This window comes from Nelumbo lutea, chromosome 2 (genome assembly GCF_056320005.1).
Source record: "Nelumbo lutea isolate HS-2025 chromosome 2, American lotus-T2T, whole genome shotgun sequence".
In the NCBI taxonomy this organism is placed as follows: Eukaryota; Viridiplantae; Streptophyta; class Magnoliopsida; order Proteales; family Nelumbonaceae; genus Nelumbo; species Nelumbo lutea.
The window spans coordinates 57212470-57231380 of record NC_142685.1 but is presented as its reverse complement, the minus strand read 5'-3'; the positions used below and the strand labels follow the sequence as shown (position 1 = coordinate 57231380).

General features: G+C 37.1%; 1 protein-coding gene across 1 annotated transcript; it reads right to left on the bottom strand.

Moving 5' to 3' along the window:
- Window positions 1-2566: 2566 nt before the first annotated feature.
- On the bottom strand, window positions 2567-16096 carry LOC148870902 (glycerol-3-phosphate dehydrogenase SDP6, mitochondrial-like). The gene is made up of 4 exons (XM_088967430.1): window positions 15855-16096; window positions 9790-10081; window positions 2796-2940; window positions 2567-2715 (listed from the first exon to the last, which is right to left on the bottom strand). Exons 1-4 carry the CDS (start codon window positions 15927-15929, stop codon window positions 2595-2597), a joined length of 633 nt encoding a protein of 210 aa, XP_088823556.1. The 5' UTR covers window positions 15930-16096; the 3' UTR covers window positions 2567-2594.
- Between the last annotated feature and the right edge of the window lie 2815 nt (window positions 16097-18911).

The following is an 18911-nucleotide window of genomic DNA, read 5'->3' as shown; positions in this document are numbered from 1 at the left end:
TCGATGGCCAGAACAGTTCCGATTCCAATTTGATTTTTAAAACCTTGCATAGAATTGATTCTATAATCCCATTCCCCCCAAATTCTTAAAACCCTAAGAACCCATAACCCCATTTCTAAAATATCTCCAAATTCCTATAATCCCATTTCTAAAATACATCTTAGGTTTGATATGGTTACCTTAGAGGCGGGTGGGTGGGGATGGGGAGGTGGGATGCCCCGCTCCGTTGTCATTCCTACCCCAAACCCATCCAATCCTATTACTTAGGGTCTAGAACAGAACCCAGATTTGATGGGTCAAGTCAACAGTTCTACCCCTATCCAGCTTGATAAAACGTGACCCTACTAGTTATCATACATGCATGTACATAGGAATTTACAATGTTATTACCAAATTTCTGGCTTATGAATGGATATTTAGGAGGTTATTTATACCCGATGAGCCCAATACCTTTTACAGTCTTACCTCAAATGGTGTTCGTGCATAGGGGTGTCCATGGTTCGATTAACCGAACCATGGCCCTTTTTTGTAAATCAAATTGATAGTACTGGTTTTTTCATTTTGCCAAACCAAAACTGAACCGGTACCACCGGTTAATTGGTCTGGCAGTTTTGATTTTTGATCGGTTCGGTTCTTCGGTTCTTCGGTTTTTCAGTTTTTTATATTTATAATATATATTATATAAATATATGTATAATATTATATTATAAATAATAAATGATATATATATATTATAAATATTTTAAAAATATATAATATATTTGTAAATAGATCATTATAAATATAATATAAGTATATATTATATATAATGAATAAATGTTTATATAAAATACATAGAAAATATGTGACATATATTAAAAATATTTGTAAAATATGCAAGTAAATATATATACCGGTCAGTTCGATTAACCGTCGGTTTTTTTAAAGGTAAATCGAAAACTGAACTGGTCCTTCAGTTTTTCAAAAATTCTGAACCAAAACCAAACTGATCCTTCGGTTTTTCAAAAATTCTGAACCGAAACCAAATCAATCGGTTCGATTAACCGCATTTTATGATTCGAATTTCTCAGTTTGATTTGATTTTTCGGTTTTTCATGAACACCCCTATTCGTGCAAGCTTATGATGGGAATCATGGATTCAAATACCGTGACAAACTAAACTAAAATGATTTGACGTGTTGTGGTACCAAACAGGATGGTATAGCATATCAAACTGTAATGCTAGAATCACAGATCATGTCAGGTTAATTCTAATACCTTAGAATAGAAAAAAAAAATGCAACCTTCTTGCAGGAAATGTGATGTAACATCACAATATGGATATACCAGTGAAATTCCAAAAAGTATTTCCACACGAAGGATTTTGATCATAGGTGACTTTTTGGGGTCTGGATGTAGTAGGCACGTTAGGTAAGCACAATGAGTGAGCACTTAATAGCCATGTGACACATGTCCCAATTAATATGTTTTTTATTTAAACGTTTTTGTTCCGTTAGAATTAATAAGTAAAAAACGAAAAAGGGGAATTCATAGAGGAAAAGAGATGTACCTGAATCAAAATTTTGGCTTGAGCAACGATGCTGCAAGAGACTTTTAATCTGATCCGATTTGGGATTGCTAGCACTCGACTAGTGATGATTTTCTTGGATTTCGGTTGGGATAGCCACCAGTTCGAACAACAGAGTTCACAGAGCAAGAGCTCGATTGATGATTGGAATGACAGAGCAACGGCAGTGGGATGATAAGAATGAAAACTAGGGAAGTAAATGGGACCAGAAGAGGTTGGGTTTCTGTTAAAATCGAATGGGGAATCTGAGAAGGATTGCATCTCCGTTAGTCATCTATTCTTGTTGATGGGGAATGACGAACATGTAGAACGTACTGCGATTGTGGCTCATGGGAGGAGGAGGAAAAGGAAAGAAAAAAAAAAATAGAAAAGATAAGGGAAGAAAAGAATGAGGGAAAGAGATGGAGAGGATGAGAGAAAATGGATCACCAAGGAGAAGTTCAAGGCGACTGCCACTGGTTTTCCTTCAAAGGGAGAAGACAATGAATGGTAGAAGAAAAATAATAAAATAATAGATAATTCCTTGTCTAACAGAACAAAAATGTATAGATGAAAAGCACATTAGCTGGAACAGGTGTCGCACAACTATTAGGTGCTCACTCATTGTGCTTACCTAACATGCCTACTACATCTGGACCCAACCTTTTGATGTTCACAATAACCATTATATTGTAGCACAGCACATAAATTAATTCTAAAGCATCACTGTAACCAGTTCGATAACAAATACTTGGCCAGATAACTTTGGGACAATCCCCAAGCTCTTAGGCTATGTTTGGTTTGAAGGAAAAGATAGGGAAAGGAAGGGAAAGATAAGAAAACCTATACAAGGTTTGTAAAGATTTTCCTATCTTTCCCTGCCTTTTCTTGCATTTTCCCTAAAATCAAACATAGCCTAATGTTTGATCCTGTTACCAAGAAATTCTTGTCATGTTTTTTCATTAGATGCCCCTGTTTTGCTTGTCAAAACCTATATAAGGTTTATACGGTACTAGTTCATGATCACTAAACTAAAATAATTGAAACATTAAAATAGTTCTATAGCACACTGGCATGCAATAACTTCTCCACCATGCTCCAGGACAGTGTCTTCCACAACATCACTTGGCATCTCAGTTGGGCGGCAAAATCCAAAGATACAGAGTCTTCTGCCCATATCAAGTCCCTAAAATGATTGATTGAAGCAAGACTTGATGATCCCTTATAATAAAGTAAACTAATCACTTACGTTGGTTGCTGCAATATCAAAAAGTGCACCATGGCATAAACCCTGATTGGGATCCATGTAATTACTCTCTTGAAATCGCTGAAATATTTGAGAGGCCTTTGATCTCCCTTGGTTCTTCTACACATGTTTGAGAAGAAATGTCCATCTGAGTTTGAGATTCAAGAAATCAATTTGTAAAAGAGGGATGAATGCAAATGAAAGTCAGAGCAAAATTATATATATAGAAAGAGGAGAGAGGGAAGGTGAGGCGTCCTCTCACCACAAAGCTCACACAGACCTCCTCTCGTTTCTCACAATTAAATCATAAAAAAATGAAAACCCCTCTAGAGTCTTCTCTCCAATATTCAATGTTTTGTAGCATCTCTTGTTCCATTAAATCAAAATTTATATCTTTATATTAAAGTAAGGTTGTCAAGCATATTTTTTTTTTCTTTTTTTCTTTTGTTTTTTTGAAAATTTCTTTTTTTAGAAATGCTATAAACTACAACTTTTACAATGACAACAGTGATCTCGGGTGTTCATGAAATGAAATTCACTAATATGTGACAATCTTGGACGTTCACAAATCGAAGAGAATCTTTATTAGCTTCCATGCTTTCTAACAAACCTGTAACCTAGAAAGTTTTACCCAAGTTATTACTTAATTTGCAATTTTTTATTGAATTCTTTCTGTAGAAAGTATCATGATAATAGTTCTAACAAATACGGATTAAGTAAGAAACTGTGAGAAACTAGTCATTGAAATGAAATGCAGCCTTCTAAGTTTTAATGTCAGATTCAGAGAACACAAACAATCTTGCATAGTGACCATACTAAGGAATACAATATAATAAAATTTTCTTATAATAAATATTAATTATGATAGTAATTATTAATATTAATAATTTCTATTTTATTTTGCACATTCACTTTACTTCTCGTTATGGTGTTATGACTCCATGAGAAACATCTTTAAAAATTATTTGAGTTTTGACACAAAAATGATTTGGACACACCACATGGGCAATTTAATTTGACATGGATACACCATGGGCATGGGTGATTTAATTTGATATGAGCACACCGTGGATGATTTATTTGATATGGCCACACCACAGATGATAGGTAGACCTGAGGGCTTCTACTTTAGACAAGTGGCATCATATTTTTTAATAGAGTATATTTCTACTCTCAAATAGAAACATTATTTTTTAAAACATGTATCTACCCACACGAAAAAGAAATATGAGCTCCAAGTGGCAGTTACCTCCACACTCTGAAAGGTCAACGCTAGTTACATCCACTTAGAAAAACTCATTTCAAATGTTTACAAATAAAATTTGATTGATTTAATCTCTTAAATTAAACAACAAATCTATATATAACATTAAAACTAACCTAAATTTACAATACAAATAATGGGTGTCAAACAGAATTGATCAAAATACCAACCTTTAGAGGTGTAAATCGGGTCACGCCGCATACGGCTTGACACGAAATTGGATTGGCTTGGCACGACAGCCCATGGGCCATGCTAGGCCTGGCACGATGATCCATGTCGTGCTGGGCTGGGGGTTCACAGTCCACAGGTCGGCACGACTGTCGTGCCGCCCGCGGCCCGCATGTCAACACAGCCCAACTTATGGCACGACCCGTCACAGGTGGGCACGACACGACCCGCACAGTCCATCCGAAAACTAGCCATCCCCCCCCCCCCCCCCAAATGGCTAGTTTCAGCTTTTTTGGGAGGTTTTTACATAAATACCCCCCTAACAGCTATATAGGGGGTATTTATGTATTTTGCTTGTGGAGGGGATCCTATCCTCCACCATTTTTCTCATCACACCAATTCAACAATCAATATTCAACAATTCTCTTATTCTCTTAATCTCTTCCCTTTCTCAGTTTCTCTCATACTTTCTCTCTACAATCTGAGTGAACTCTGATATTTAATTGGTTGATTGGCTGATTCTCCAAGTTAGCAATTTGGGATTCTAAACCGGAAATCCGGGGTAAGTCCAATTAAATTAATTTTATTTTTTTAGAATTAAAAAAATGGTCGGCTCTTCACAAAACCCCAAGTTTAGTAGCCCGATTTGAAAAATATTTAAAATAGAGGATATTGAGGGGAAGGGGAAAAGAACAGTTTGTCAAAAATGTAGAAAAGACTTTAGCTATTGTAGCAAGGGTTGTATTGGCCATTTGAGTAGACATTTTCTCAAACATGAGAAGGAAGAAGAAATAACCCATAATTTAAATGAATTGTTGAAATAATGAAAAATAAATTTTAAAAATATTGGGAAAAGCAGGAGAACATTTCTCGTCGCCAATCGCCATGGCACATGATCTGTGATCTACTAACCCCTCTAGTGTCTACAGACTACAAGCTATAGTTCCATTGGAGTCTTGTTTAGTTGTTTTAGACTTTTAGTGCAGGTACCACTGTACCAGGGTTGGCTAGATGCAGTCATGATGCAAAATATAGATTACAACTTTACAATTACAAGACAAAGGAGGGCATGATACTACCACATACATCGTATATTTCACCTAAAGCATATGATGAAAGTCATGATTCATGAACAATAATTGACTAGTTGTATATAATTTTTTATTTTTTTTCAAATTATTCTAAATTTTGTTTTAATTTTATTTAATTTATTTGCTATTAATGTATTTTGGTATTTTCAATTTATAACTATATTGTATTTTTTATATTTATTAATTTATTCCATTTTCATATTTCATTCATCCAAGTATGTCTTGAAGTATGATGTATCCAACCATTGTATATTTCAATATTTGTATCATTGTATTCTTTGTAATTTGTATCATTATTCATTCAAATTTAAATAAAATACAATTCCTATTTGAATTGTTTTATTTATTTATTTTTTAGGTAATTGTAATTCGTAAATTCATAATCCATTCAGTCTAGCTTGGTTCGGGCTTCGGCCTAGGCCCAAGGCCCGCCCTGTGGCCCAGTCCGGCACGGCTTGTAGCCTACCTCGACCCAAGCCTATGGCACGGGCCTGGGCCGTGGGCCATGTAGGGCCGACCCCCAGATTTTTCACCGGGGAGGGCGACACGGCCCACTTTACAGCTATACTCGTTGTACTTAGTACAGAGTGGTCATTCTCTAGTTATAAACTAAAGTGATATTTCAAGATACATTTATAAAACCACGTTTAAAGACTGAAATTGAGACATGAGAAAAAGACAGCAAGAAGAGACTGGACGAGGGACCGTGGAGCCTCCTATTTGAATGAGCCCATCAATAGTGAAATCAAAACTGCATCTTCTCTTTGCAGATAATGTAAGTGGTAAGTGCAATCAAAACTGCATCCAACCCTGTATTCCATGAACACACCAAGTACATCGAAATTGATTGCCACTTCTTTTGCAATCTCCTTTCTAGCACTATTTCTCTTCTACAAGTGTCCTCGGACCTCCAATTGGCTGATCTATTGACGAAGATGATGACTCGAACACTGACATATATTTCTCATAGACAAATAGACATTAAGTTTGAGGGGGAGTGTAGAGATAAAGAAAATTAACCGAGGGCTATTTTTGTACTTTTACTCTTTCTACAATAGATTGTTTTGTACAATACTATTGTATATTAAGGGCAGATTTATCCTTTTTATCTTCTTAATATCTATTCTTCGAAAACCGATGTTGAAAAGTTAACAAGGTTTCCCTAAGGCAATGGAAAGGTTGATTATACTCAAGATGTGGACGCCAAGTAGGAGTTTATTCAAACCTGAAGCTCGGAAGTAGGAGCATTAAGATTTAAGATAGTTTCATACATAATCAAATTTTAGTCGCCATAAGCACTCTCCCGTCGTGAAATTCTTCTAATGAATCTCCCTGTTTGCATACGTTTTTGCAATCGATGTCTCGTAATTTCCCCTTAATTAAGGCTTATATTCTTCATTGTATACTAATTCATTTATAATTATTCTATAAGAAAATCTACAAGTAGTAAGATTTCAAATCATGAATGGGCGGACAGGGGCAAAATTTAGGTGCATTGACATGTTTTTGCACCTTCCCTCCTGTCTTCGCACAGGCTTCTCCGTACTTTTATACCCTCGATTCCCCTCAGTTCATTAGTATGGCTGACGAGGATCTATTAAAATATCTATCTCGTATTCTTCTCCTTAGATCCAATCATGCAGTTGAGGCTAACTTGGACGATGCTCTTCCCAACGAAGCTTGGAGACGATTGTTAGTTTTTAGGGTCCTCTCCGACCGTCCTATTAAACCTGCAGGTCTAAAGGATATGGTTTCAAAAGCTTGGCAAATCAAACCATTAGCTATTTCAAAGTTTACATCAAATACTTTAAGAGTGAATTTTTCCAAGCAGTTTTGAACGTGATCAAATAGTGGATCGGGGCCCATGGCTATTCAAAAATGACCTCATCACTATGCAACCAAACAAGAGTCCTACAGCCTACATTCTAGATCGTGCAGATTTCTGGGTGCATCTATATGGCTTCCCTATTGAGTATCTCTCAGCAAATGCAGTTAAAAAGGTTGCATCGGAGATAGGTAACCCGATCCGAAGGATATTCCGAAGTGGAGTCAATTTGCTAGAGTTAAAGTTTCAATCAATGTTTTTGATCAACTAGTGCAAGAAGCTCCTTTTACTCTGTTAAATGGCAAAACAATTTCTATTGGCGTTCAATACGAACGTCTCCCTAGATTCTGTGTTTTTTGTGCTAGAATTGGACATGAAGCAATGGGTTGTAAAACAAAACATAGGCTGCAAATAGCGATTGAAGATTGTTCTAACCAAGAAATTAAGGCTAAATTTGAAGCGATGTTGGTGGACAAAATATCCAAGGACTTACGAGCTCAGAATCAGCCCCGCCCTGAAGCTGGCCGAAAGACACAAGACCTTTCATCAGGCCCCCCCTACATTGGATTCTTATTGGAATCTGAACAACATCTTACCGGAAGGGACATTGAATTTGAACGGTTTGGAAGCAATAACTGAAACTTGTACACTCCCCTTGAGGGGGAAATTGACACACTATATAAGCAACCTGGACATGATTGACACCTATGCTCAGCTTGAGGGGGAGTGTAAAGAGATTTGGCCGAATGGGCCCTAACAATCTCTTGTAATATCTTTTATTTTATGTTGATGGGCCACACTTAATGGGTCTGTTATTTATTCTTGTTTTATTTTTCTTTATGTAACTGCTAAGTTAGTTGCCCACTTAAGAGCATTCTTGTCATCATCAAATTTTTAAATCTTAATAAAATAGGGTTAGAGGAGAATGGAGAATTATTCGACTCCTTCTCTTACCTCTTCTCTTCGCAATCTTCTTCTCCTATATAGTCATTCCGACCTGTTTTATTCTGCTAATCACTAAGTTTAATCTTGATATTAAAGGACTGATTTACATCTCTAGTACCCTCCGGTTGGTTAGTCTTTCATATCTTCATCCTTTTAGGCCTGCAAGTTCAATTCTTGGCTCAAGGGATATCAATGCTTGTGTTTATAGTCGCTTGCAACTGTGATACAGATGTTGGTGGTGTTGCTAATTTCCACTCCCTTCTTCTTTTTCTTCTTCTTCTTCTTAGAATGACTAATAAAGTAATAGAAACACAGCCATTTTTAATGAATCTTAGATCCAATTAGACTGGGGAATTTTGTGCTTATGCTTAACAAAATATTGAGACTAGATGCAACAAACTGGGTAAAGGGAGAACTTATGAACTACAAGCATTTTTTATATGATTTCCTTGCACAGTAATCATTCTCTTACACTAATCTCAGATAATGCAACAACCAATAAAAAATGAGAACGTGATAACAATCAAGTTCATGCTTGATCACTCTTCTTATCTCGGGCATAAATGTGTGGTTGTCCTAAAAGTAAGAACTAGTTAGCTAAAAATAACAACAAATGTAGAGTTAGTAATGTGGTCTCTATAAGGTGTTGTATCTTTGAATCTATTTGACCCTACTGTGGTGCGGTTGAAATTACATGGTTTGAACTACACCTCAATCCCTAAGGCTCAGTTTGGCAGGCGTACAAATACAAATATATAGAGTACAAAACCTTATATTTTGTACAGTGTAAATACAAATACAAATATATATAATATAAATACATATAAAATATAAGGTTTTGCACTCTACATATTTGTACTTGTATTCCTACCAAACTGAGACTAAGGTATTTTGCACCGTGGTGTGGATGTATGTTCATTTCAGTCATTTATTACGTTATATATGTTAATCACTTACCTTACCTTTGTGGAAGAAAAATTGTGATAGATTGCATTTCAAAACCATTCATAAATGGTTTCGGCCACATGCCCACACCCCTAAAAGAATGTTTTTTTATGGGTGTGGTGAGTTTTGCAATCAAGCAATCCAAAAAACATCTACCGTACAGAACACCTCCTTAATTATAACACATTTATGCCGAAAAATTAAAAGCCCACAAGGAACAGAAGCTGAATCAGACGATTGCCCATTCTAATCATTAGGAACAATGAAATAGTGCCCCGAAACCACCCCAAAACGAAGAAAAAGAGAAGGGTATCCCAAAAAATCCAGCAAACATCAAGAGATAATTACAGAAAACAATGAAATGAAACCCAGGAAATGGGAAATAATGTTTTGACAGATTTGTATAAAATTTACAATTTCAGGAGGATCAAATGCCTCAACAAAGACAGGTAAATTACGAGGAATATAGAAAGTGCAATGCTGGCACCAACCCTACCCAACCCATTGAATCAAACTTGTGGAAATGGCAAGGTAAATTAAAACAACTTATTCATTCCTCACATCAACAGTAAGGAATTTTTTTAATAATCTCTTGTGCATGGGAACCACTGTTTACAGGCATCTAAAAACTAAGCTTCCTAAAAAAACCATTATATTTCAATTTACAGCCCTGCCAAATTGAGTAACAAGTGACCCATGAGATGGCAGAAATGTAAAATGGGAAACTAGTCAAATTAATATGAAAAGAAGTAGTCTGACCTGTATGCTTTCCATCACGGAATTGAGTATTCTTACATGACTTAAAAGCTTCCAAGAATTGCCTTGCCTTCTGTAGCTCCTGCTTCAGCCTTGATTTGTCACGCTTGTGCTCAGCAGCCAATACTTGAATTACATGTGGCAAGCCTGCTGCATCAGTATCAAGAAAAGCAAGTCTGGATCTCCTAGCAATGAAATCCACAGCAGACTCACAGAACTCATGCCAAGCACAATGTGCAACCTCTGCTTCTAAAAAAGGGTATCCATGGGCAAGTCGCTCACAAAGATTTTCATTCTGGAGATTCAAAAACGAAAAAAGGGTAAATGAAACTAGGTCGTGAAAATCATTAGATCCCAAACTCCTGGATTACTAATAGAGATAAACCCATTACTGACAAAAATTGTTTAACCCAAGAAAATTGCAATTTTTCTTTTACCCCAGGAAAACAAAAATTAGGGTTAAGAACAAAACAAACTGGACTAAAATTTGATGGGATGTATTAAGACAGTCTATATTGAACTCAACAATTATTGTCTTGCTAAAATAGTACAACCCTTCTATACATGGCACTTTTACATGTAAAACTCAACTTATCATTGGAAATTCTAATGATAAAGTGCCAACATTTTTATGTAACTTGCACTTAAATTTATCGTGACATAGTAAGCTATACTCAAAACTCTGGGAAACATATTATTGACATGTAGTAAATTATCCCTCCCTGTAAAGACCCATGAACCATCTCCTACTTGCTATTTTTCCATCTTTTTTCTGTCTATACAAGACTGGTCACTAAACAAGACCTGCCTAGAGCTAGATTTGACTGACCTAATCCTTTTAGGGTTTTGTCATATTTTTGCCAATGAATTGCTAGGGTTTTTGTCAAACTTTCAATTCAATAATGTTTCATTAACAAAAGAAAAGCAAAATACGACAAAACCCTAGCAAAACCCCAGCACCCCAAAACAAATCCTTGGCAAGAACAGAAACAGCTTGTGATCATTTAAGGATCCAATAAATGGGGGAAAAAGCAGGGCAAGTCCTGAAAAAATAAATAAATAAAAATCTAGCAAGCATATTAGGTTCCATGCCTAATATTGTGGAAACATTAACCAATAAAGAAGAAAGGAAAAGGTAAAAGAAACAGTTTATGCTCCAATACTCAAGCACAACTAAAAACTGCTAGCACATTTAATATGACAGACATGTTGACCATGGTAAAATGACTTCAGCAGAAATATATACATTGATAATAAAATTAGAACTTACTTGTACACTGGAACAAAGGTATTAATCAGAGAAGAAGATGATTGAAGATCATATGCTTTAACAGATGGATAAAGGATGCCACATGAACAACCGTATGGTTAGGGATGCAACTTGAGATGCATTGGATTTGGTTGTGGTATCTTGGCCTAACACGTAACCTCAACCCAAACCCTAACTGACCTGATTTTCGGCCCAGCATTCTTGATCCTAACCCAACCTAGTTATGATACTAAACTGGTTGGATTAAATCACACACTACGACATGCAAAGACACATTATATACACAAGAATAATATACTAACAGTAGATAAATGTAATATTTTACAAAACTACCTGACAGAACCCTTCTCTATCTTCCCCCTCATGTACAAACAAAGATTTAAAAGATATATGACTGAAAATATAACATTTTTTCTATATCTTTTGAAGCGCAACGGGGGATAACCTATCCCCCAACCCAGGTGTAGGTGGGATTCAATCCCAAGTGTCCGCTACAATCAGTACGAGACCTTACCAACCATAATATAACATGCTATATTACGGGCGAATCGGGATATTTGATGCCTCAACCCTATCCTAACCTTTACCATTTTCCACCCAACCCAATAATTGGGTTTGGGGCAAGCAGGTTTTAGAGCCAACCCTAACTAGGTCCTAACCCAACGCCCAGCTCCATATGAGGCAAAACCCAAGCTGGTTGATCAAAGTCCACCTGAATTAAATCCATGCAGAACTCGGTATGGGCTTGGACCTTAGTAGGTTGGTCAGGTTAATAATTCCATTTTGGCTCTGTAGTCCAATTTGGAAAATAAAATAAAATACATAAAACTATTACCACACACAAATTTACACATAATGCTCATGGTGCACGTCCATGTTCATACATGGGCTTAGGCCTAATGCTGTATATAGTGTAAATATATTTTAGGAGTTCAAGTGTGCAAGTACATAATCTACATAGATATGCATGACCTAAATATGTATTGCACACATAAAGATAGTGGTCCATCTATCAGAAAATGTCACAACTACTCAAGTTGAGGCTCAATCCCAACTGTCAGGCCCAACTTTGCAGGCCTAAGACCAATCCTGAAGCCTGAAGATCTAAGAACAGCCCATACAGAAGTTCAGATCAGGCTTGCCCAAGTTCAACCCCTAGTTCAAGTTTAACTTTGAATACCAGTTTATGTCCCTAGATACCTGTTTATGTTCCTCATGTGCATGGAAAACCAGTTTCAGTTGCCCATAGTCAAAGTTAAAGATAAAGACAGCTTCTTCCAAGTAGTGAACCCCTAGCAAAGTATAGCAGAAATCATGTACTGAAGGAAAAAGAGAAAACTCTATCCAAAAGAACTATATAAGGTCCAGTTTCTCTAAATTCTAAAGACTGTTAACTATCTCACTGCTACAGTAGAGTGTAAACTGTCATGAAGCAGTAATTAGCCTCACAAGACAATCTGGGACCTCCTTGTGTTCGATGAATTATTGGTCACCACTCTCTAAATTCAAGATTTCCATCGTAACATAAAATCCAACACCTCTAAACCCATCAAAACCTCTATCAACCCCTCGATTATCTATCTACTGAATTTCATGCATAAAATCCCCATTCTACCCCTTTCATAAAAAAGATTCCAATTTGAGCCCTTTCATCACTCGTTACTCCAAAATCAAAGATCTACATAATGACACTTCTTTCAAGGCCCGCAAACCTTACCAAAAGCTTCCTTAACTTTCCAATCACCCATCTACCGAATTTCAGACCTAAAACTCCCATTCCGCCCCTCCTACGAAAAAAATTCTGATTTTAAGCCTTTTTCATTGGCCGAGCCACCCGTATTTCAAATTCCCTCGACCTGAACACATTTGAACCGATAAAATCTTATAAATCCATCCAAGACATTCAGAAATTCAATCCTACAAAATTTTAACTCAAAATTCCTCGATCTGTCCATCTATCGAACAAGGATTTTATTTTGGGCTTTCTCGTACGTCGGATTGCTCGTACCTCAAATTCCCTCAATCAGAACACTTTTGAACCGATCAAACCTCGCCAATTTGTCCAAACCCATTAGAAACACCATCATGTTAAATTTCAGCTCAAAATTCATCCATCCAGTAAAGATTCCATTTTGAACACCCTTATTGGTGAGATCACCCATACCTTTGATTCCCCCGGTCTGAGCACTTCCGAGCCGAGCAAACTCTGCAAATTCGCCCAGTCACCTCAACAAGTTCAAACTATTAAATTTCAATTTAAAATTTCTCGGTTTACCCCTCCATCAAACAAAGTTTCCATTTTGAGCTTTTTCATCATTCAGAATGCTTGTACTTCAAATTCCCTTCATCCAAGCACCTCCAATTATCCTGACTCCACCAATTGATCCGGAATGCCCAAAAAATCTATGCTGTCAAATTTCATCCAAAAGTATCTCCATTTACCCCTTTCCCGATTGAATCGACCAAAATATCCTTATATTTCACAAAATTACGAAATTGCCATTACTCTGGAATCGGCCCGAGGACTACGGTTCACCGGGGATCTCCTTCAAGCTCTGCAACCTAGCGGCGGCAACTCTCTCCCTCTTTCTTCCTCTCTTCTTCTCCTCCCCCAATATTCTTAGAAATTCTTCTTCTTCATTTTTGGTGTCACCCTCCTCTGCTCCACCACCGCTGTAGCACAACAGCGGTAGTTTCTTTTTTCCCTCTCTGGCTTCTCCTCTCCTCTATCTCTTCCTCCCCAACTCTCTCTCTCTCTGTATCTTTTGTTCCACGATCACCGCCGCTGCAACTTCTAGCAACGGAGGCATTCCCTTGACCGGCCACCTCTCTCGTTATCCCTTCTCTCATTTTCTCCCCTCTGTCATTTCCTTTGTCTCTCTTCCTCTCATTCTCCCTCTCTCTCTCTTTCTCACCGGCCAGAACCCACGCACTGTTCGTCTTCAAGTTCTCGACACTAAGAGAGTGGCGGCAAGCTTCTTCCCAAGTTCTTCCCCTTCTAATACAGATCATCACTAAACTGCAACTCATCTCCCCACCGGAAATCCCCCTTCTCTATTCTTTTTATTCTTTGTAATTTTTTTAACTGTTTTCTTTTTCCTTCTATTCCCCTGTGAAGCCGCCGCTACCGCAACAGCGATTGGATTTTCAGAACTTAACCAGTCCGTCACCTCTTCCTCAATTTCCCTCATCTTCTCCTCTGTCTCTCATTCACCTGGACCTTCTCTCCCTCACTCCATTCTCTTCCTTTTCTTTTTCTTACATTCCCCCTCTCTATTCACCGCTGCAACAACCTAGACAGAGCACACCCCTCCAAGGCTCCTTTATCTATGGCCAATTTCTGTAACCGATGAGAATCCAAGGTGTCAACTGGGAAGATTAACATCTCGGCTCTAGTTGGTAACCCGTTTCAGGCTTCATGACGATTGGAAAGGCCCCACCATCGATGAACCAACCATGATCCCCTGGTATTCCATTCATACACATTCAGTTATCTATCCAACATCAACATCGTGGCTCTGAATTCTGATTCGAAGGCAACATTCAAAGCGAACTTCTCCGGTTTTTGGTTCAACTCCATTAGTAATGCTATAGAAATTATTTTTTCTGAATCTGTTTGCAAATGAGTGGAATGGCCTTTCCTCATTCAGTATTTGAATCTATTGGGTTTTTTCTGAATCTGTTTGCAAATTAATTAAGGCATGCATTTCCTCTAACTCTATGAAAATCTTGATTAATGGAAAGCCAAGCTATGGTTTCTCTCCTGAGAGGGGCTTAAGACAGGGTGTCCACTTTAATCCTATCTTTTCATCATCTATTTGGAAATTCTTTCTTAGATTTTATCTAATGCCTTGGAGACTGGCCCGTTAAAACGCTTGAGATTCAACACGTTAAAAGGTTTCTCTCCTTATTTGCTAGAGGCACTATTCTAATGTAGTAAATTTGGAAAGCTAGGTGTCAAACCTATTTTAATGGGAAGCCATTCACTCATTCAGCCGTTCTCATTCTTCTCTTTAATGGACCTCAACGGTTTGGAACAAACCTCCTCATCTACACATCAAAATCAATAGTGATGGAGCATGGACTCCATAAAAAATTGCAGTCAGTGTCATTGCTCGAGATGAATTTGGATCTCTCCTGGTTGCCAGAGCCTTGTTGGTGAAGAATTCTTCTCCCATTGAATTTGAATTCAAAGCAATTCTAGAGGATTTTCGATTAACAAAATCTTTCATCATGGACCCAATTATCATAGAAAGTGATGCGAAAGTTACTATCCAAGTTCTCTCTTTGGATCCAGAACCTCCTTGGAGATCGCTGTTAGTTGCCTTAGATTATAAAACCATCTCAAGATCCTTCTCATCTTGTGCTTGGTATCACACCCCTTGGTCCTGTAATAGAGCAGCCCATGGGCTTGCCCAATTTGTTCTAAGACAAAGCTGAACGTTTACTTGGTCCTCTATTATTTTGGATGAGATGTAAACTTCTAGTTGAAAATTAAATAAAGCTTTGACTTATGGCTTAAAAAAAAAAAAAAAAGAATGGGCAAACAAGAAGAAGAAAACAAAACAAAATAAAATTTCAAATTTCCATGGATATACAAGATACTGTGGACGATTAAACAAATGTGCAGCTTCAAACTAGCCGGTTGAAAGTTATCCGGATTAAACAATAGAATCAAAACCATTAAACATCAAACTCTGTAACTCGCCAATGAATTCAACCAATCAACAGAGTAATAAAATGGCAAAAAGAAATCAATTGAAATAGAAAAGAGAAAGTGATGAAATCAACAACTAACCGCCACCACCGTCGCGAATTGGAGACTCCCAAGGGTATAAACCGAATGAATCATCCCCAAGGAAGTCGCCGGCATTGGAATCTTTCGCACCAAACCGGACGAGACGAGAGGATTGCCGACGAAGAAAGGAGAATTTTCCAAATGAAGAAAAAGGACAATTTGACAGATGCAGAGGCTTCTCTGAAGGGAAGGCGGAGAAACAAAGAGCAGGAGACTCCGCCAAATTAGAGAGAGAGAGAGAGAGAGAGAGAGAGGAATCGGTTATCGGACCACCGATCTTATATACGTGGAAGTGGGACCGACTATGTTTTTGTCCTCCGAGAGATGCTTTAGTATTTGGTTGATTCCTAGCTTTTTGTACAGAATGGTTTTTTTGTGAACACTAAGAACTAAGCCGTGTTTGGGATTTGTCCTAGGCGGGCTTGTTAAAAAAATGCCAGTTTTTGAATTGGTCTTTTTAAAAAGCACTTTTTTAGTGTGGCTGATCACCTTTTTTTAATCAAAATAGTTTCTTGCAAATGTAAAAAAAAATAAAAAAAAAAAAAAAAAAAGCTGAATAGAGTTTTTTGTTCGGGCTTTTTGAAGCAAGAAGCCCATTTCTGTGCTTTTTTGCCAAATGATTTATTGACTCATTGACTGGGTTTTGGCTTCTCCAGTCCTCCAACGTGAAAAGCACAAAAGCCCCACTGAAGAAGAGCCCCCAATGTGGCCTAGATGTTTTTTTTTTTAACTTTTCAAATGTGATTTTTTTCCCATTCGAAAATTAGGGAAATTTATAGTTTGACCCCTCATAAATTTTTATCGATTTTATGAATGTATTGTCTTGTAATAAATTACTCACTTGCCACTATTGTCAATCACATCCGTACTTTAAGTTCAGTTTGGAAGGAATACAAATGTAAATTTGTACAATACAAATATAAGTAAAATAATACAAAATGCAAGGTTTTATACTCTACATAATTGCATTTATATTCCTTCCAAATTAAGCCTTAGGCTATGGAAGGAGTACAAATATAAAAAATATAATAAACTATTCATTCTAAAATGTGAGAACATTTTTCTTAAACCACATCCGTATTGTAGGCTCAGTTTGGAAGGAGTATAAATATAAATATATAGAGTGCAAAAACTAAGGCTCAGTTTGGAAAGAATATAAATAAACACAAAATACAAGGTTTTTGCACTCTACATATTTACATTTATACTCCTTCCAAACTGAGCCTAAAGTACGGATGTGGTTTAATCAAAATGTTCTCACTTCCCAAATAGCCTTTTTTTCTTTTTCACATTAAATCATCCCAACCCAGCAAATACCACAGCATGGAAGGAATTCAGACATTTCAGCGCTCCTTGCACCAACCACATAGCACATTGAAGTCGTGCATTGAGAACATCTCACCATGAATGACAATATATAAGCACAAGAGATATTTAATTGTATGCCAGTGCAATGTAGTGTGCAGTTGGTACAAGGAGTGCTATTTGAAGAGAATATCCAGTTTGTGAACGTGATTTGGTAAAAGTTCTTAAATGATGAATAAATTCCTGTACCGAGAGTGAACATTGAAATTTTTTTACACTTCAAACTACCGTGCCAAATACTAAATTATGCATGTTTTATTTTTAAATTTTTGGCAGAAAGGAAATATATTGACAGAGAACACAAAGACACACGAAAAAAAAAGAAAGAATGTCTATACAAGTAAAAGCTTGACCCCCAAATTAAATCCATTCAAGCACACCATCTGTAAATAGCATGGACTCTCATAGCAATTCAGAATTCCTACACAAGGTTTTAAAAACCAGACTGGACACGGAACCATTATGGGACCAGTTATTGGGTTGAACGGTCCGACCATCCAGTTTGAATGAATGACCTATTTTGACTTAATAAATAAATAAATAAAGACAAAAAATATTGTTTGGGTCGACAGGTCAATGGTTTGACTGCTTGAATTAGTAGATTGCTGACCAAATCAACAGTTTTGGATCAAAAAGTAGTTTTAGGGTGAAATGGAATTAGTTGCCTGGCTAATTCTTAATTCAACTGGTCCAACCCTACCTACACATACCCACATGACGCTACAGTTGTACATTGGGAACATCTCTCCATGAACGTTAACATTCAAATACTAAAGATGTTCTCAATGTACAACTATAGTGAGACATGAATAGGACATCCGGGCTCCTCTTATAGACCCCTTTTAAGCTAACTAATGAGTTAATACAAATAGAAATCCCCCTCCCTTTGACCCCCTAACCCTGGTGATAGCGGGATTTGATCCGTCTCCAGTCCAATGAATCAAAAATCCTACCAAGCCACTATGGTCAGTTGGCTTACACTTGTAATGTCCTGTGGACATGAATGTGGGAACAGTTTATGGGCAGGAGATTTAAGCTCATTACAAAACTTATTTACATAGACGAAGGTTAAAAACAAAGATTCAGAAAGCAAAAAGAAAAAAAAGAAATCATCCAACGCCTTTTCAGCATCACCATCCTTTAAAACTTGAATTAAAACCTGGAAGTCACCTTCCATCACAACCGATTCTATATTACACTTTCTGATAACTTCAAAACCATTTAAGCAAGCAATGGTCTCTGCAGGGACTGGAGTAGACTGCTAAAACATGACCTCGATGGTATAAGTCAGCATTTCTGAATTGCCATTGATTCGGACAATTGGAATGTTTGGCCCGAGAATCGTTTAAGCAATTGGTTCTGTTTCATCCTTAATTTATTATGTGGCCAAAAATTGTTGATTTGGTCAATAACCCACTGACTCAGACACTCAAACTGTTGACTTGTTTAACCCGTTCAACAGTTTTTATCATTTTTATTTTTAGATTAGAATGAAACGTCCATTCAAACCGGAAGATCGAACATAAACAGTTTCAATTCTAATCGACTTTTACTTTTGGTGACTTATCATGCTCGAATTTGGTTACATTTCCAAACTGAACTGAACTTAATTGCCCGAATAAACACCCCTGCCAAAGCGCATTTTCCAAACCAAAATATAGACCAGTCATAGAAGGAAGTGAGAAAGGTTTT